This window comes from Carassius carassius, chromosome 13 (assembly GCF_963082965.1).
Source record: "Carassius carassius chromosome 13, fCarCar2.1, whole genome shotgun sequence".
NCBI classification, from domain to species: Eukaryota; Metazoa; Chordata; class Actinopteri; order Cypriniformes; family Cyprinidae; genus Carassius; species Carassius carassius.
The window spans coordinates 32666652-32688002 of record NC_081767.1 but is presented as its reverse complement, the minus strand read 5'-3'; the positions used below and the strand labels follow the sequence as shown (position 1 = coordinate 32688002).

At 36.8% G+C, this 21351-nt stretch overlaps 2 protein-coding genes across 3 annotated transcripts in view; one reads left to right on the top strand and one right to left on the bottom strand.

Annotated features, from left to right (window-relative positions):
* The window catches only part of LOC132156378 (F-BAR and double SH3 domains protein 2-like), an 85991-nt gene extending 68934 nt beyond the window's left edge, over nucleotides 1-17057 (bottom strand). For both annotated transcript variants that reach the window (XM_059565363.1, XM_059565364.1), the window contains exons 1-2: nucleotides 16775-17057; nucleotides 14107-14204 (exon numbers count right to left, since the gene is read on the bottom strand). In XM_059565363.1, coding sequence (XP_059421346.1) covers nucleotides 14107-14204; nucleotides 16775-16795 — 119 coding nt within the window. In that variant the 5' untranslated portion in view covers nucleotides 16796-17057. The remainder of the gene's footprint in view (nucleotides 1-14106; nucleotides 14205-16774) is intronic.
* Nucleotides 17058-19987: 2930 nt separating this feature from the next.
* Nucleotides 19988-20368, top strand: LOC132155786 (P2Y purinoceptor 2-like). Its single transcript, XM_059564477.1, has one exon. The coding sequence runs from the start codon at nucleotides 19988-19990 to the stop codon at nucleotides 20366-20368; it is 381 nt and encodes a 126-aa protein (XP_059420460.1).
* The last annotated feature ends 983 nt before the right edge of the window (nucleotides 20369-21351 follow it).

Below are 21351 nucleotides of genomic sequence, written 5' to 3'. Positions count from 1 at the left end.
GCACAAAACATAAGAACAATACAAAAGGTGATACTTCTTACACATACCTCTGAATAACAATGTTGTTTATTTACAATAAAAACAATGTAAAATAAACTTAATCACACCTAGAAATGCACTGACTAAAAAAGCTGGTCATACTTTACAATAAGATTTAATTTGTTAACTACATGAACTAACAATGAATCTGTTAACATTAGTTAATTCACTCATGAATATTATTAACTTACATTAATGCAAGTACACATTAATTAATGCATTTACTTATGTTTACAAATGAGACCTTATACTAGGATTTAGTTGTGCTAATAAACTATGGCCGCATACGAAATCGCACAGTTCCCTAATATATAGTAGGCGGGTAGCCAGGGAGCGTCTCAGTCAGCTCCCTTATTCAGTATTAAGTGCACTGCCCAGGGAGGTGAACATTTCTAGAGCTGTCCCAGTGTCAAAATCAATCCACTGACACACTCACTCCCTAGAAATTTCCAGAATGCATGTGAAAAACCACCGGAAAAGTCCCCCAAGCTGTCAGAAAAATTTATAAACTCTTATTTTCTGTCTTTAAAAATAGATTTTGTTTGTAATGATCTTTTATCCCTAATGTGCATGAAAACTTAAGTTATTAGAGCTATTAGAAGATTAGAAAGACTTTTTAAAATGTATATCAAATTATGCATGCTCTAAAACGTTTCAATTAAAACATTAAAATGCCATTATGCATGTACATCATCGGTTTAGCTACATTTAAAAAGGAAGGACAAGTGCATATTTTTGTCGTATTATACAATTGCGCTAGTCTACTGATGTGTGTGCGATCGCTGCTAGGCACTTCTGATCAAAGACTCAGCAGTCTAACATCAATCATCAATGTCAAAATGACTGAGATGGCCAATCATATAAAAGTAGGCGGGGTTTACTGTTCAAAGAAGCAGAGCATGAAGCATCCGTTTAACTCTAAAGAGAGAGATCATTTAATATTAGTCAACTGTTAACAATACGTTTTACTATTGAAATGTTAAATGACCAACAGCTATATCCAGTGATGCAAACTACTCAAAAAATTTTTTCTCAAATATAGTCATTTTAAGAAAGAGAAAGAGAGAGAGAGAGAGAGACGTGAAAATTGTCTGCGTATGTCTCTCTCTACAAACAATGAATTTGAGTTTAGTTCCTTAAAAAAACAGTGATTTTACCCCCCTCCTTGCTGAGAAATATAATGTAGCAAAATTCAGTAATGATTAGTGATTACTATTAGTGATTAATGAAATAGGCCTATTGTTTTTTTTTACTGTATCATATAAAAATGTGTCTGTACTGTTTAAATAAAGAATGCATAAAAGGGGGGGGGGGGGGGGGGGTGTTGGAACAGTGGTTAACCAGGAAAATTAAAAATGGCACATCATGCCGAAAAGATTGCCGACCACAGCTCTATAGGATGAAGTGAACCTGGTGCTAATTAAAGTGTAACTGGTTTCATAAGAGCATGGACAGGGTGACCTTGAGTTCCAGTATAGCAACAATCTTTTCCTTGAACAAGGATACAAGCCAATCTATCATGACATTTGTTCATTTATTTTTTTATGTAGTAAGATTGTGTGAGTGCTGTTGCCTGCAAAAAGGGGATGCATATAGCCTGAAAATATCAACACAAGTGGCATCTATAAATGGAAATTACATCAGATCACATGGACACACTCAAAGTGACAGACAGAAATGCAAACAGACAAGAGCAGGTGTTACAACACATCCTCTGACTGCTACAACAACTTTTTGTTGCAAAAGTTTGCAAATTTGTTTTTTCCTGCTGTATCATCACCCTCACCACGCACACATCATCTGACTGAATGCCTGTACATGGCGCATTCATTTTTGCCACAAATTAAAAAAAAAAGTTAAAACAAAGCTGCATTCTAATGGACTCCTTTCATATTAAGGGGGAAATTCATCTTAAAATAAAGCAACATGTGCTATTTATTTATTTATTTATTTTTTGCATCCCGTTTGGTGTGAATAATGTTAATTAACATTAGTTAATTAACATTACGTTAATCTCACAGGGCACTGCAAGCGGACAGGTCTGAATGGATGGAAATGTTAAACCCACTTAAGAATAGAATGCTAATAATACTATATTTACATACTGTAAATGTTTCCATAAATATATTTACATAAACATTACTATATATACTGTCATACAGCCAAGAATGGTGACCCATACTCAGAATTCGTGCTCTGCATTTAACCCATCCAAAGTGCACAAACACAGCAGTGAACACACACACACACACACACACACACTGTGAACACACACCCAGAGCAGTGGGCAGCCATTTATGCTGCGGCGCCCGGGGAGAAGTTGGGGGTTCAGTGCCTTGCTCAAGGGCACCTCAGTCGTGGTATTGCTGGTCCAAGACTCGAACCCACTACCCTAGAGTTAGGAGTCAAACTCTCTAACCACTAGGCCACGACTTCCCCATATACACACACACACACACACACACACGCATACACACTCACGCACACACACACACACACACACACACACACACACACACACACACACACACACACACACACACACACACACACACACACACACACACACACACACACACACTACTTTGAGATGAATAACTCAAGTCTTTTTCTAGACTTTGCACAGGATGACCACAGGTGTGGAGTGGTAACAGAAGGTGGCATACAGTGTCAAAGGTTTAACAGACTCCATGTGTGTGGTGAGGACTGGTTGCTACTAGACAGGAAGTACGATCCACAAGAAGAGGCTGCATTCAGACAGTGAAGCATGTGAACTCCAGATGTTAAAATCTTTGCCACGACTGACCTACATAGGAAACAGCACAGTTAGGGTCAGAGGTCACTTGGCCTGAGGTCACGTCTACTTATATGTCTCCACTGTGAGCTACGCTGTCAAACGTGGCGTACACTACCGTTCAAGAGTTTGGGGTCTATAAGATATTTAAATAAACTAAGGTATAAAGGTATAAGGTATAAAGGTTTTCACAAAAAATATTACTATTTATATTAGGTCAATATTACTAATAAAACTATTTTCAACATTGATAATAGACAGAAATGTTTCTTGAGCAGCAAATCAGCATATTAGAATGATTTCTGAAGGATCATGTGAAACTGAAGACACTGAAAATTCATCTTTGATTACAAGAATAAATTACATTTGTAAATGTATTCAAACAGAAAGCAGTTATTTTAAATTGTAATAATATTTCACAATATTACTCTTGAACCAATATACTATAGTAGACCTCAAATATGTAGCTTGTTAAATTGAGCAAATGTTTTTTTAGATAACATGCTTAATTAGCATTTTTGCAAAATAACGGCATCACATTTTTTTCAAAAATAGTATGTAGTATTGCATTCCCGAACATACACATACATGGAAACAAAGAGAATCCGAACAGAAGAGGAGACATCCAGAGGAAGAGGAAATGGGGTAAGATAGGAGTCTAAATCAATAATTACAGCAAGCCTCAGAGTGACTAATTACAGAGCAGTATCTCAGCCTGAGGAGCCGTGGACGCCTAATGATGGCTCTTGCTCTGGGACCAACAGGTCTGTCTGTCTACAGCTGGGAAAAACCCAGCAGTGTCCTTGGAAACCCTGTCAATCCGGATTGAATGCCACTTAAATTTTTAAATCAATACAGCAATGACTGCAATTAGAACTTGAATGTTATGTCCTAATTCAATCATTATATCTTGGAAGCAATCTTAACGATTCCTCTTGCAAGCACTGCTATAACTGCTATTCATTTCAACTAACCCCTAACAAATCAAGTATTAAAGGGCTCATCAGATGGCCATTTTACACAAGTTAATATGATTCCTAAGTGTCTTAATGAAAAGTCTGTAACATAGTTTGGTTACATTTTCTCAGTGGTAGTGTAAAAAAACAGCTCTTTTCAGAGCAAACCATTTTGTAGTATTTTCCTTTAAATGTTAATGAGCTATGCTGACCCCGCCCCTCTCTTCTGAGCCGCTCTGTGAGGGACTGTTTACTCTAGCCGCATCATCGAGAAACTTGCTAATTAGCATATTATTAGGAAAGGTGATTTGCAAAGATTCATTATAAAACCTTATACTCACTTCTTCTGTAGGTGAAGCTAGATCGCGAATGATTTGTATGAACATAAACACATTTATGTATGTTGGAAACTAATGTGATCCACTGCGTCTACAGCGGCTACAGAATGGCACTTTCTGCAGAGATTGTTTAGTGCGGAAACACACGAAGCAGACCTGAGGAATTTGAGGGCCTAGAGTCAAGCTGTAAACCTAGGAATCTCCCACAAAACTACAAACGCACACAGACCCAGCCAATGTCATTTATCTTATAGGCAAACGTTACAAGCCAAAGGCTAAAAGATTAGTGTTTGTAAGAAACAAATCCATCATTTAAACAAGTCCTCTATCCTATATTGCTTTCGCCACACGTCTGAATCAGGACAGAAATACACAGACCATTTACAAGCCAAAACAACAGGAGATTGTTATAATGTTATCGTAATTATGGACTGGCATTTTGGCCAGAAGCAACTCTTAAAAGTGATGGATTCATTTCTTACAAACACGCAGCTTTTCACTTCACAAGACATTAACTGATGGACTGGAGTGGATTACTTGTGGATTATTTTGATGTTTTTATCAGCTGTTTGGACTCTTATTCTGACGGCACCCATTCACTGCAGGGGATCCACTGGTGAGCAAGTGATGAAATGCTACATTTCCCCAAAACTGTTTCAATTAAGTGTCTCCCCTTGGGGGAGGACACAAATGTTCTTTTTTGAGTGAGTGAACTATTCCTTTAAGCATGACTGAACTATCCAAAAGACACTGAACATAAAAAACACGTTGCATGATGGGAGTTGTTTATACAAATCTGTGTATACTAAATGTTAAATGACTGATTACTTCCTAAAAAGAACAGTCATAAACACAGTAATACACATACAGATGGGAGAGTGGGGTGTGTGCGTGTGTGTTCAGTTATAAACTAATCCAGAGGTCAGTAAACCTTGGATGACGTGGTTTTTGTTTCTAAGAAAGATAATGTGAACTATTTTTACAGCCTGATATAATAAAATACCATAACTATCTACTTCCATTTTTTGTGTGCAAATATTTTTTTTTACTGTCTTAAGCCAAAAGAGAAAGTCTGGTCCTTAAATATGAAGGCGCTTGAGTCCCTTCTTCAATCTTATTTTTTATCATCTAGCAAGTGAAGAAATGGTAAAAAACTGTGAAAATGCTACAGTACAAATCTGTTTACTGGTTAACGGTAATTTCCTGTAAACTTTACGTTCCCAGAATTCTCTGCGTTGCATTTCAAATTTTGTTTGAATTTGATGTTTTTTCTTTGAAATAACTATGTTTCTTCTTAATTTTTTCTCATCTGTTATGTTTATTAGGTTTGTATGTTACATAAAATGTTGTTAAATTAATGTTTATTGCATATTTCAGTTTAATGAGTCTCACCATGATGGTGTTTAGTGCTTGTGTGAATGACACCGTGCACCTTCTATGTATCTTATTATTTAAAAGCTGCTTGCGATGGGCTTTGTTTCACCACGTGACTCTCTCATCACCACCTGCTTTTGGTGGTTACCAGTGTAATACAAAGGTACAAAACAGATTTCAGTGCTTCAATAAGTTCGAATATTAATATTATATCAATTAAATTATGGTATTAAACTGTAAATATAAAGTAAAACCGTTAAACCTACAACAGTGTAACTGTTGGTTTTACCGTATTTTTTACGGTATAATTCTGGCAACCACAGCTGCCGGTTTTTTACCGGATATTTTACAGAATATTTTTAACAGTGTAATACTCAAGGTTAAAGGGTTAAAATCACTAACTCCAAGCATGAGAACCAGTAATAGTGATGTTTGACTTGAATACCACTAACAAGAACAAGAGAGCGGGAGAGTTAAATCCACAGAATGAAGAAACTAAGTACAACAAAGGGATGGAGAGACTCAGAGTTGAGATCGAGCGAAAGACAAATGAATCGATGGGCATTCGGAGGAGCGTTTTCGATCTAATTAAGAATGTCAGAGGCGTCAGAGCTATTGGTGAGAGGGGAGGAAGAGGTCGGAGGTCAAGGCCTTGTATTTCACTTCCAGCTTTTCCAATTAGTGGTTGTTTGGATGTGAGAGTAATGCAATCTCCACACAACACAACACAGACGGCCAAGTGTGTTTGTGTGTGATGTGACATCCTCTGTAGGTGAAGAAGTCTCTTCTGCTCACTAAGGTTGCATTTTTTAATCAACAATGCAGTAAAACAGTACAATTGTGAAATGTTTTTACAATTCAAAGTATCAGTTTTTGATTTGAATACATGTTAAAATGTAAATAATACCTGTGATGCTAAGATTAATTTTTTGCATCATTACTCCAGTCTTCAATGTCACATGATCCTTCAGAAATCATTCTGATATGCTGATTTATACGATTTGCTGATTAGAAAAACATTTCTCATTATTATCAATGTTGAAAAGAGTTTTGCTGCTTCATATTTTTGTGGAAAGTGTGAATTGTTATTTTTTTTCAAGTCCAAAGGTACATAATTTATTTGAAACCAAAAACTTTTGTAATATTATCAAAGTCTTTACAATCATTTTTGATCAATTCTTGCTGAACAAAAGTATTTAAAAATCTTACTGACCCTATAATTCTGAAGGGCAGTGTACATTGTGATATTACTTTCATGACAATAACACACACTTTTCTCAAAACTCAAGAAATATTACTTATATTGTAAAATATTTATATGCAATGGATAATTTAATTGAAAACTACAGCATTACAGTAAATATAATCTGAAAAAAATCATTTGAGATTCAAATAAAGAGGTTAAAATGTCTGATGCATTACAGTATTTTTTGAAAATTGACTACATTTTCCTAATGCAAAACTTTATTTTGGTTTTAAATGTGACCTGCACATGTTTTTGTGACTTTCTGGATCCGGTACAAATCATTCCACTTTGAAGCATTAGGCTCGCTTGCTCTCTTTAAGAATTCATTAACCTGTATGGTTGAATTTGCTTATGAACGCTGTGTTTGTGTGGGAGAACATGACTTTGTGTTAAAGTGAGCACGAGAGAATGTGAACTCCAGGGAGATGAGCATTACAGTTCTCCTCCTTCCTTTATCAGCACCTCCTGCTCTCACATGCCTCCTCAAATTCCTTTCTCCCCTTCAGAAACCCCCCCCATCATGCTCTATAACATCACACACTGGCTCACTTTTTACATCCGAATCCGTTTTGCTTGCCTCAAGTTGTAAAGCCTCCATCCTCACGGCATGGTCTGAAATATCCAGGAATTTGCACTGTTTTCCTTCCCAGATCCCAGTCATCTGCTTTTTTCCACACTAAAAGCTCACAAGAGAAAGCACACACACACACACAGCCCTCCAGATCATCTCCAGGATAGAAGGCATGTCTGGGCCTCTCGCTCCTATTGTTCTAGTGCGCTAAAGACATCACGGAGAGTGCTATAATACAGATTCATGGTGCTAGCTAAGGCAAGAGTCACTATCACTACTTCTCACAAACAACCTTTAGGGATTTGAATGACTAAAATTATAGCACTATAAAAAGTAATATTAGACAACTTGTGTTCTATATAAGTCTTAGGAATTCTTATGATAGCTTTATGAGAGGAAACAGAGAAAAATATCAGACATTTGTAAAATGTCATTTATTTCTGGCATTATCATTCCTCCAGTCTTCAGTGTCACATGATCTTCAGAAATCATTCTAAGATGCTGATTTGCTGCTCGAGAACCATTTTGTTGAAAACAACTGTGCTGCTTAATATTTAAGAGATCTGAACGTTGCCAAAGATTTCTGACACCTTTGATCATTTTACTGAATCCTGAAGTACAAACTGTGTACTATATAAGTTTTAGAAATTCATCTAATCGCTTTGTGTGAGGAACAGACCATAACAGACATTCCCTCAGATTAGTAATTTAAGGGATAGTTAATGCCAGAAAAAAAAGCAAAAATAGAAAAAAAATTCAACTCCTTTTGTCCTTACAATGAAAGCCAATAGGGCCCCCCCCCAAAAAAAAACGGTGGACTTCATTGACGTTAACTGAAAGGAAGGACAGAAAAACTTCAAGACACTATTCAATCTTCTTTAGTGTTCTGCAGATGAAAGAAAGTCATATAGGTTTGGAACAACATTTGCATATATCTAAAACTATCACTTTAATCTCATGTCTATCTGAACCGAACTGAATTGTTCACACTACGTATCATTTACGGTCTACATGTGGCGCAGGTTGAGGCTGAGCAGATGCGTTTCTGTGTTTGAGAACGCTGTTGAAAGATTGAAAAGGCTTTTCATGAAATACCTCTCTGATCAAATTAGCCTTGAGATTCGGGAGGCAGGCTCAATTTCTTTAAAGCCTTTGAGAGTTGTGGGCTTGTGTGTGTGACGATGGTTGTAAGAAAAGCTCATTCATTAAAGAATGATGGAGAGCCGGATTTCTGTGCATTTGGAAGACAAAGTTAATGCTTAGGTCAGATCGGACTCAGAAAACCTTGGGAGAACCCAACATAACAAGAGCAAACATCAGCCTTCAACGACCAAATTCTAATTTTTACATCAGCGTATGTCACAATCTAGCTATTTTTACTGGAATTCAAAGCAAAAATTGTTTCTATATCAGAAAGTGCAAAAGAGAAACAGATCCAGTCAGAATTAGGGCTGCTCAATTATTGCAAAAATCCTAATCACAATTATATTGGTCAATATTGTAAGAACGATTATTTAATATGATTATAAGTGGGCCACATGACCAAAACTTTATACGATTGAAAGATTCTTTTAAATAGTGACATATATCAAATATATTTTTTCTGTAAATGAGGTTGCTGACATCTACATTTTAGATGCCATTGAATTTTGACAATTATAAATACAAAAGCAGAATAGGGTTACCTAAAGTCTTCAAACTAAATAATTAAAAAATAATTAAACCGTCAGTAATACAAAAAAAAGAAGAAAAAAAGCTTCAAATTCAATATAAAAAAAAGATACAAATGAAAGAGTGATTTATGTTTTTATGCAAGTCTAAAGTATTCAGTTAACAGCCTAGTACAGAAATGTTATGATCAAATGTAAAATAAGCAGTATAGTAAGAACTTATTAAAGCTACAAAAGTCCTTCAGTCAAGAGCAGTGAGTGATTTTCTCTTTGTCTTTTGTTGTTTGATTAATACTAAGCACACAGTCAGCAGCAGAAATATAGGCTGCTGTCACTTTAAGAGCTGCGCGGATCCATTTTATTTTCTTCCTCACGTTTGCATTCACTTAAGACATAACCAGGAAGGGTTTCTGTGCATAATAATCACCAAGCGCTGCATTTTGACATATTTCAACGAGTATCTGAATGCTTAGGCACGTAACTTAAGCTAAAAGGTTTTTAAGGAGGATCGAAAGCACACCGCTGGAAAGGGGGCGGAACGGGGCACAGAGTTTCATAATCGTTGGAGTCTGAAATGGGAAATGTATTTCTATTAATTGCACAGCTTTAGCCAGAAGAGTCTTGATGGAACTCATTATGTCTCTCGTACACAAACAGGACAAGGCGGCTCCCTCAAAGCAACTATTTCTTCTCGTCTGCTTTGCTTTTTCCTTCTTTTTCATCTGCTCCATCTATCAGTTTCTGAAACAACAACTCTTTAATATCACACAGGATTCCTCAGCTATTTCCCACAATCCCTCAGCTCCCTCCCATGTCTTCCTGACGGCAGTATCAGGACATCTCTGATATAGATAGTCGCTCAACTGCTGCCCTGGGCAAATAATTCATCCCACACCATTTGTTCTGCAGATATGAATGATTCCTTAAGTTATGTGAAGAAGAGAGGCGTGCTGTTTTTTAGGGATGCGCAATTAAGCAAAATAAAACCAAAATTGCAGTATTGCTTTGTACAATTTTCAGATCACAAAGAATAAGATGTATTTTAAATAAATAAAAGCGCTGTTTGTTAAAGAGTGCCGCACTTCACTGTGTTCTTTTACACGTGAGCAGCTCATGATCCAGTGTTTTCAATTTTCATACATTTGAAAATGCAAAATCTGTATTGAGAAGCAATTATACATTGGCTGCTGTAAACAAAAGATAAGCTTTAAAGACTCCCAGTGGTTTTCTTTCAAAATAAAAGCATGATGGTTTAACATTTGAAAATGAAGATATTAGAACAGCCATAGAAAATCCAATAAAGTCAAACTACAATACTGTATGATAAAATTCTGTAATATTATTATCCTTTTTTTTTTTAGAATATGCCAATATACAATAAATAGAATCATGATTATTATTGTTGTTGCTATTATTATTATTATTATTATCATTATTATATAGTCATATTTATGTATATAAAAATCACAACCATTGAGATGCGCATTATCATATTGTTTGATATATTGTCCAGCCCTAATTCATGCTATAGTAAAGAGGTTGAGATGATTGGTTCATGTGCCACTTGAAATGAGGCGCTACAGGGATCTCTTACCACACATTAAAGAGCCACATAATGGTTTAAATTTGCTGAAATTTCTTTAAAAAGACAACATTTGAAAGCTGACACTTTGTTTCATACCAAAAGTAACCTGCTCTGTTTTGTCTGTCGGCAATGTCTTTTCCCCGCATTAGAGCTCCATTGGTTGTTAAATGTAGCAACCGTGACTAAAGGGGCGGGTCTTTGCGAAGGTTCAACTGAACAGGAAGGTCCCTAAAACCGTTAACACAAGTTAAGTAACGCAAGTGCTGATGTCAGCATCTGCACATTTGCGAATAGGTGAGCAACAGGAGGAAAAGAACGACACCGACTACAGCAGAGCGCTTCATGTTTGAAGTTACTACTGACTCCAGCGTTCTGGTCTGGAAGAGTCAGCAACTACCCAAAATACACCATGAACTCACCACTGCCAAATATATCTGACACAGTGTGAGTGTGACTGTGTTGGAGTTCTAGGGTAATAACACATCTGCTCACACGGCCGTCCGATCGTCCTGGAGAGATTACACTCAGAGGCGGTAAACAGGAAGATCAAACTCACAAGAGCAGCTCAATCAATGGGGCTCTTTGACTCCTGGCTGAGACGTCGATTTATCCCTCTAGACCACCTTGAGACTGTTTGCATATGTGTTTGTCAGCAAGAGTCAGACGGAGAATCAAAGAACAGAGACCAGATCTATGAATGTATTTCACAATGAGAGAGCAAAAAGAAGCGAAGTCCGTAAAAGTAAAAGTCACTTTTAAAATCACTTAATATAATATGACACAATGAGATTTCTTGTTGCAACAAAATCAGCTTTTGGCATCTGTAATAATCCTTTTGCACCGCTTTTCTTCCAGAACTATGCTAAAGTACTGGGATGATTTTGCACAAACTATTTCGCAGTACCATAAATACGTTTTTGCGAAAGGCCCTAAACAAACAGCTCAAATCTAAAGAACAAATCAATTGTCAATACAAATTCAACTTGATAATCAACTTGAATCCGATGCAAAATCTGCGTGGGGAAATCTTCCACCCTCAAGCGAAATTCCCAACTGTGCACATTCCTATTGAAATGACTCAATTTAAACCATGAAAATTTGCAGAACACTGGTAAATATTACTGTAAATTTAGTCTAATTTGACTAACTATGTTTGATGAACTTAAATCTCAATGAGTTTTATATGAAAGTACAGTCTACTCCTTTAAATTCATTGAAAAGTCAGCATTGAAAATTTTGAAGTCCGTTTCTGCCAAAGACATTTGACATTTGTTTATGTCAAACAAAATTCTTTCTCATAATTCCAAGTTTACATCTAGGGTTGGGAATCGTTAGAAATTTTTTGTTTTTTCTAGTATTTTACCTTCATTGAATGTAGTGTTGCTGGATGGTAGTGAGTAATGTTGAGTAATGCTAGTCCATCAATCAGCACGTGCTTTAAAGGTGATGTTTTTTACACTATTAATAACATTTTGCTTTTTAAGCAGGAATAATCTGGTTGGCCAAATAGTCCCTTGAGGGCTGAGACACTTGTTCATTTCCCTAAATTAATTAACTATAAACTGTTAGACTTATAACCATGTATTCACACTCCATAAAGCCCCTATTTTACAAATAATAATGCAGTCAGGAGATGGTGTGACAATGAGTGGTTTCCACATTTTTAAACATTTAAAATGCATGAAAATAAATATTTTCTATCACTTTGTTAATCATTCTTGAAATGTCCTTTATACTTAATAATCTATCCCTCATACTTACATAACAATAGCAGTATATTTATTTAGTGGTCCAAGTTGAAGTCAGTATGTGTATTAATGACAATTTGGGACAAATATAATGTAATTTAGTGGCAGCAGGTGCTGTGCGCGCTGCCGGTACATGCACAATCAGACAAAACGGCGAAAAAAAATCATAACCAAAAGTTTAATAGTCATAATTATGTAAAAAAAAAAATAATAATAATAATAAAAAGTGTTTCCAAAGGTGTTTTCATGCATTTCATTCTTCCCTTCCATCTTTGACTATTATTCAGGCAAAGAGTGATTAAAAATTAGATGAGACAAAGTTGACAGGCCTAAAAAAAAAAAAAAAAAAAATAGATCAATGTTTCAGTGGCAGTTGTTTCTGCACATTAAAACGAGCATTTTCACGCCATAAATAACTACAAGCATCACCTTTAAATACGGCGTCTAGCCTGATTAAGGTTATTGATGTAGTGCGTAGCATCACCGCTAGCAGAACCCAGGGATCTGCACATTCAGCAGGATTCCAGATGGTTAGCTGACTCACTGCATGACTGACTTTCATGTCTCACTATTTTTTGTCTTTTTTTCTGCCTGAAGTCGGGGACAGCAGAAACACCAGCTGAAGGTCTTTGGCTATGAGGCATAAAGCTATTAAAGGATAAGTTCACTTCCAAAATAAAAATTTCCTGATTATTTACTCACTCCCATGACATCCAGGATCTGTCTTTAGTCAAAAAGAAATGAAAGTTTTTGAGCAATACGTTCCAGGATTCTTTTCCATTTTTTCTCCTTTATTCTGGAAGTGAACTTATCCTTTAAAGTGTGCAGCGAGTGGTTCTCTGCAAGGATGCAAAGCTAGATGCTGGCAGAATTTATATGAAATAAAGTTTGTCCTTTCTCCAAACAGAAGGTATGACATACAGATTACTGAATTTAAGAATCAGGCCCTTCTATATTGTAAATAAGGGCAAAGCTATACAGTATGACAGAGTGAAGCACCTGGAATACAAGTATATAAGTCACTTTTAAGTTGCAACATGTTTCAAATTATTAAAAATGTGACTTTCTGGATATTCTGGAAAATACAGCAAGCAAACGTTTTTTTAATAATTTGCAATAAAAAATATTTTTTACAAATATTTTTTACATTTTATTATCAAAAACTAAATTACATTAGAATTAAATTAGACTAGTCTTTTAGGCAGTCCGTCAACTAATCACTTGTAAAAATATGCAGTTTAACCTATCCTGACTCTCTCTCTCTCAATCTCTTTTGGACACAAACTTCTTTTCACTCCATAACACAAACACACACCAAAATATCCTCTAAAGCAGATTACTATTGCACTGCAATTTTCATCTTCAGCTCCCTTGTGAGGGTGTGCCACAGTCAAATATCTTCTTAAACATCCGTAAGCATGTACAAACACATACAAGCTCAAGATGTGCATAAATTCCGTGTCCAAACGCAGAGGTTTTAACACGACTCCCTCCCCCTGCTCTGAAGCAGCCCGCAATCCCTTTTAAGAGAAGACAAGGAGAGAAAAAACAGGGAAAAAAAGAGAAAAGCAGCACAGTTATGACTTCCAGCTGTGGGAACGATTGGCCTGTGAGCAGGAAGTCCAAAGGAAATGCCTTCGTCACATCCCGCTCCTGTGTTCGTTCTTTAAAAATGGGGAGAATTTTTTCTCTTTTTTTTTCTTCTGCGGCCTGTTTTATTTGTTTGTTTTTATAGATGCGTGTGTGTTTTAGGCAGTGTTTTAACTTAAAGTTTTTTAACCTTACCTCATATCTTCCAATAAATCACATTCCGTCTGGTGTTTGAGATGCAGGCGGCCGAGCTGCTCCGTATGAGTGTTCTTCAATTCCTGTGTCACTTTTACCTGAAAGCAGACGACATCATTAGAGGTGAGGAAGAGGATGGCACATGCAAGGGTGCACAAACACACACAATGTCCCACATGAGCTCATTATTGCGTTTCCAGCTCCAGTCAACTGTACAAGACACGATGACAAATTCACAGTCCTTCCAAACAACAAGAGCAGAATTCCCACTAATCAAACTCGAACAGAACAGACAGACACAGCTTTATGGTCGATTCCTTCTATAAAGAAAAAAATATGTGCATGTTAAAACTTTTTCCTGACCCAGTTTGATATGGTGTCAATCAAAACATTGGCTCTACCAATGGCGTGAGTTTGTGGGTGGGACAATCGGACCAGCAGTGCTCAGGAAACCTGTTTGAAAATGGTCATTATTTTTTTTGACACTCAATGCGTTAAAGTAACACGCTTCAGCTTTAAACTATTCTATGTTACACAATACAGCACTGCTCAGTTTTCTTATTGTGAAGAACATTTTCATAATCTAAAGAATGCTTTTCCACTATGATGAAATGGTATGTTTGTTAGAGGAACCATCAAATAATTTGGCAGAGTGTAGTGCCATACCAGTAACCTGAAAGAAAACCGTTTTAGGTTTATCTACAGGAAGTTGCCAACAATAATGCTTTGAGGTCAACAATAAAGACACAGGTGATGGTTTCGATTAAGACCTTTAACCACTCACACTTCACCTTTAACCACTCACACCCAAAAATGTACTCACCCTCAGGCCATTCAAGATGTAAACAAGTTTGTTTCTTCATGTAGCATCACTAATGGATCCTCTGCAGTGAATGGGTGCCATCAGAATGAGAGTCCAAACATCTTATAAAAACATCTTAATAATGGATGATATTATCACACAGATATTTGCTGCACAAGATGTGAACTGATGGACTGGAGTGGTGTGGATTACTTGTGGATTATTGTAATGTTTTTACCAGCTGTTTGGACTCTGACGGCACCCATTCACTGCTGAGCAAGTGACGGAATCTCACATTTCTCCAAATCTGTCCTACATAATGGATGGCTTGAGGGTAAATTCTCAGTTTAGTATTTTCTTAAATGCTCTTAAAATAATTAAGATGAACACATTCTCCTCAGTGTCTGGGTTCAATAACAGATACTGGAACCTGAACCAAACGTAATACAAAAGAAAGTTTAATACGCAGCTGCAAAAAAACAAAACAACAGGACCAGACCAATGAGCACGGGCAGGTTGACTAATATCTGGGGAGCAACTGTTAATTACAACAGAAGTTCTCCACTTGCAGGTGAGGAGATAATTGGTTCTGTATCAACTCCTTAAAGGTTAAAGGCAAGGAGGATGGAAAATAATACAGAACGCCGGTATCCAACCCTACCAGCATCAGCAGGACACAATGTTACAAGCTGCACCATAACACATGGTTTGACAGCCGGCTGCACGGCTCTCATCAACACTTTGAGCTGTACAGGTGAAGCATTATTACTCTGAGATGGAGGAAACATTCACAGCAGCATTTGCATCAGGGGAGAACAACAGGGCATCAACAGAACAGCACATTTTCCAGGCATTTACTCAGATCTTTGTTGTGGAAATATCCACACTGATGCCAGACACAGATCAAATCAGATTTTTGGTTTGAAAGACACATTTGATGACACATTTACAGTCGGTCTAGCACATGCACCTTTTAATCTCACATTTAACCTAGGATTTATACTGTAGCCTATCCTGTGTCCTGCATATCTATGGAAAGAGCTAGACCTCATTTTATTGTGCATTCAAAAGGGAGGAAATATTATCATCGCAAAGCAAACGCTTCTTGGTTAAATATTTGCATTTTAAAACATCGTTTAGCCAAAATAACGGCTATTGTGGGGTAAACGTGTGCTACATGCTATCTGCCTCCCTTCTCTCCACAAGACAAAGCAACTGCAAAGAGTCAGACGTCACCTTTAAGGATTTTACACTCTGATGTAATGCTTTGAGGATTGAAATGCATAAATGTGTGCGGGATGATAGGAATACAACGGTTTCGCGAGGTAATTTCACATTCCTCCATGCAGCCTGTGGGACATGAGTTTGAAACCCAACACCTCTGCTGTCACCTCTGAGGGAGACGGTCAAACATCTTTGTGCAGGATATATGAATTTAAACTCATCTTCCCCTCGTGTGCATGACATCATGACACATGTGTAACACAATGTCAGACTTTAAGGTGAGAATAATGATTAGTGATCCGTCTATTTGACAAAAGCGTAGTGACTCGGTCCAATCGGAGTAAAAACACAACACAATACGACTCTTATGGCTGCAGGGTTTAACCGTTATCTGAGGGCAAATCAGCCTAAAACACTCATCTATCATCTCTAGAAAATGACCTGCTGAATCTCGGAATTATTTACAACCGCTGCCGCTTGAAAAACAACAAGAAAAACAGCACCGCTCGAGAAAACTCTTGATACATGGTTTCATAACAAACCGCGGCTGGATACAAAGTTGCAACTTCGGGAAAATGTAACAAATCACATTATTACAAAAAAAAAAAAAAAACACGCGTTGTTCCAACGCTGGGTTCTTACCTTTCTTGGCGGAGGCTGCATGTTTGAACATTGGCACAAATGAAGTAATATCCCAAAGAAATGATTCCCACTGCGATCTGGAGAAATGATTGAGAAAACGGGATCAGACTGGGATTTGGATCTAAATTCAGACGGCCATGATGAAACAGGTCCAGTCGGGCAGACGCTTAACAAACACTGCAGATCAGGGGAGAAAGTAATGAAAGAGAGAAGAATATCCCTCCAAAGATGAGTTTCCAACCGTAAAATCCAGCCCAACAGCGCCTCGGACCGGACACACCAATCCCCGCTGCACGAACTCTACTACGGGGAAGGCTTAGCTCATGAATATTAATTACGTAACGGGACGTTCGCTCACTTGTCGAAACTGATTGGCTAACGTTGGTGCGTGGGCAACGGTCATCGGGTTATTTGAATATTAATGAAGTTACGTGATTGGACAGTTCAAGTACGCACCAACCGCAAATAGAGCTCATTACTATTCATAAACTAGGCCTTTGTCATAGTAATGTTAGTACATTTCGCAATCCTATTGATTCTTTATCCAGCGGATGAAAATGTAACACATTTTGATGTACTTCGGACAGAGTTACAAAATGAGTTATCGACTGTAAAATTCGGTAAAAACAAATTTCAAATGCGTAAAATAATTAGACAAACAATTCTGTAATGTAGGCTATAACACATCTGTAGCACCGACATATAGAGCCGCTAAATCTGCAGGGATGAACATGAGGATACACCTTCAAAGATTTTATTAGATTTTTCTTTGAATATGTCAAGGTCTTGTGTATTTGCAATATAGATCGTATACAATCATATAAATTTCACTGGATGTTACACAATGATGCATAACAATAATCAGATCTAAGAATCTCATAGAATGGATTCCAATACTGAACAGGCTACTTGTCACAAGGGAAGAAATTAATCAAGGAACAGTCAAAACCCCTATTCAGTCTTTATTATGACTATTTTCTACAAGACAGAGTAATGAAAAATCTGAAACTCTGGTGGAAGTGTTATATAATGACTTTATATAATAAATTAGCTATATAATGATCAAAATATGTGACACAAACTATCTTATATTTGAGCTGCATCTTTGCTAGATGTCCGTTCTTTATGAAGTGCATGTTGGGACACCTTTGAAGCATCTATTAAGATCATGAGAAACATAAATTCAGTCAAGTATGCCCAAACGTCGTAGTACTTGCAGAGACTGACCACGTATAGCCCAGGTTCATAACTCTGCTTACTAAGGGTAATAATTATTACAGTATTGTGAGGCAAGTACGACAGCAATTGGACTCCTTGACATTCTTTCTTACCTTTATAGTAACACAGTCACAGAGGAAAGATGACGGACCTCATACAAATCTGATGAAGCCTTTTGAAGCATTTTGTTTTTGCACTGGAACTGTTCCAGTGTTCAGAATATTTTCTTGTATTTGGACTGTAGCAATAGGCTTCATGTGTTAACATCTAAACTATGGTTTTATTCAAGTTCCCTGAACGAATGTGTTTCCAGTTTCTTTCAGGCTGTGTGTATTTTCTCCTCATTGTACTGTCGAGCAAGAGTTTAATTATTGATAATTAGCATATGCCTTTCTCCTTTGCCAGACTCTGCAGGGTTCTCACCAAGGGCTCTATTCTGAAACGTTAAAATGCAAAGCATAGTGTTTTTTTCTTCTTCTTTTTTTCCTCAGTATTACTGATTAAAAATAGATTACTGTACTTTAAAGGAATAGTTCACCCAAAAATTAAAATCAGCTGAAATGTACTCACATTCAGGCCATCCAAGATGAGTAGATGAGTTTGTTTCATCATCTGAATCAACATTGATTTAAACATATGCTGGAATGACTAGGCAGGTAAAGCCATCAGGAACTCTAAAATAATATTGCTTACAGGAAATATGGCAATGATAACAATAACTGTATGAGTTAAAGGTATAGTTTACCCAAAAATGAAAATTTGCTGAGAATGTCCTCATCCTCAGGCGATCCAAGATGTAGATGAGTTTGTTTATTCTTGGGAACATATCACTTGCCCACCAATGGATCCTCTGCAGTAAATGGGTGCCGTCAGAATAAGAGTCCAAACAGCTGATAAAAAAAAAAAACATCACAATAATCCACAAGTAATCCACACCACTCCAGTCCATCAGTTAATGTCTTTTGAAGCAAAAAGCTGCATGTTTGTAAGAAACAAGTCCATCAAGATGTTTTTTTACTTCACACCGTTGCTTCTGGCCAAAATATTCATAATCCATAATATTGCTTGCTTGTCTGAATAAGGAGAGAAATCTGCAGAGATCAAGCACTGTTTACAAGCCAAAACAGCTCTTAACAAATATGTGGGTGGATTTTGATATGAGAGGACAACAGGAGATGGACTTTTTCACTGGAGGGTGAGCACATCTTCAGCACATTTTGATTTTTGGGGAATTATTTCTTTAAAGTGACTGTGTGAGGCTTCCAGAATGGCTGATACTGTTGCCTATGAGAGCAGGCTGAGGCATGTAAACACACCCACAGTGGATATACTGTATGCAGAATAAACAAGCAGAGGCACAGCAGGTCTGTGTAGGTATGCAAACTGAAAGGAGGCACAACTGTTACGGTGCTGAAGGAAACACTGAAAGCATCTGTGTGAGTTGCTTTTTATTTTGAATGTGTAAAGGATGATTCTTTAACATCAGTATAAAATGCATTACCATTTTTTTTTATTGAGCTTGCACTATAAAAAGATTGTTAATGATAAAAAAAAATCTAAATCAATCCAAAGAGAGATAAACTAAATTATGCATTTATAACATTTATAATCTGTTTAAGAAATGGTCAAGATGTCTAATAGGTTTGTTCAAATCACATCAAATGTTATTAGATGTAGATAGGATCTATAAGAAATATTGGATGAAATTCTGAGGAAGTTCTGAAGAAGTTCTCAGCTACTTTATGGCTTTATCCAGTGCACTGATCGAGATGTGTTGGTCTGTGTCATTAATGAAAGCACTTAATGGGGTGTGTGACTATGAGAACAACCATTTAGTGAAACTGTAAAAGCTCATTTTCCGCATTGAGTTTTGAAAAACAACTCAACACACTCAGTTAACAGCAAAGTTCAAGAAACACTCGAATGCATATACATGCTGGTTAATACATGCTGATCTTTAATAAAAAGACTATCAAAATTCAAAGTAACGGTGACATGACACCACAATCAACAGTTTGCTATGACACCACCATCAAGGAGCTCTTCAATGACTTTCTGGTCTACAGCACGGTGGTGATGTTCCTGCTTTTTGTCCTACCGTTTGGGGTGGTGCTGGTCTGCAGCGGCCTGATGGTGAAGAAACTTCTTGATCCCGGAGATCTCAGAGAACCAATGTCACAGCGTTCCAAACAGAAGTCGGTGAAGATGATTGTTGTTGTGCTCTTGGCTTTCATTTTGTGCTTCTCGCCTTTCCATGTGAACCGCAGTATATACTACACCTTTCGTTACCTGGACAAACATGTGAGCTGCTCGATGCTGGAGGTGGCCAGCATGGCCTACAAGGTCACGCGACCTCTGGCCAGCGCCAACAGCTGAATTGACCCCATCCTCTACTTCAGGGCAGGACAGAGCTTCAGAAACAGAATCAAGAGCAAGAAAAGGAAAGCTAGATTTGAAAACAGGAAATCATCCTCAACCTCTCTTAAAGAGTTTGTGGTCGAAGAGAGTCACTCAGGGAAATGACCCATAATAAATGACTGTGATAAATATTAATGGAATTTACAGTTCATTTGGAATCTCTGGACATCTTGGAATCTCTGAAACTCCTAATAAGGAACCATTTGGTGCTGAATAAATAGAAAGACCTTGTGTCCCTTCTGAAAGATGTTTTATAGAACGTGAAGGACCACATGGTTAAATATATCTGCTCTTTGACCAGAGAACGTGCTGCGTTCAATTCATAAGTTCCAAACTCTGCATTTGTTTGGAAACCTTGCAAACTGACACTGTGTTTGAGGATTCATGGGATTATAGGCTGATTAAGTTGTTCATGAAAAGTTGTGTCAGGAAGATTAGTATCAGGACAATGGCTTTTCTCTAACTGAATTTGGCATTTGACAATGGCTTTTCACGAAAATCTGGTTCAGTTCCAGGATACTATTCAAATCAGCCAGAGCTGTCTAAACATGCCTTTAATCAGTCAAGCTAGTTTTGTTATTCTTAACTAAAACTGAAAGTAAAACTATTAAAAAGCATTTACTGAAATAAAGTTGAATAAAAGTATTAGAAACTTGAAACTGAAATTAAATTAAAATGAATTAAATATTTCATTTGAAATACTAGATTTTCTACAACTAGAACTGAAAATAAAATAAAGCTAAACAGAAATATTTAAACATAAAAAAGACTAAAATTTAAACTAAAATAAAAACTATAGATAAATAAAGAAAATATAAAAATAACAATTGATAATATTAATACTGTAATTCTATATAAATAGTATTAAAATAAGAAATAAAGTCCATCAGGGAATGTCAGTAGATTCATTAACAATTACATTTAATGGTAAAGGAGAGGTT

Excerpts from the sequence above, each read along its gene's own strand:
- LOC132155786 (XM_059564477.1), top strand. The coding sequence starts at position 19,988 with ATGACACCACAATCAACAGTTTGCTATGACACCACCATCAAGGAGCTC.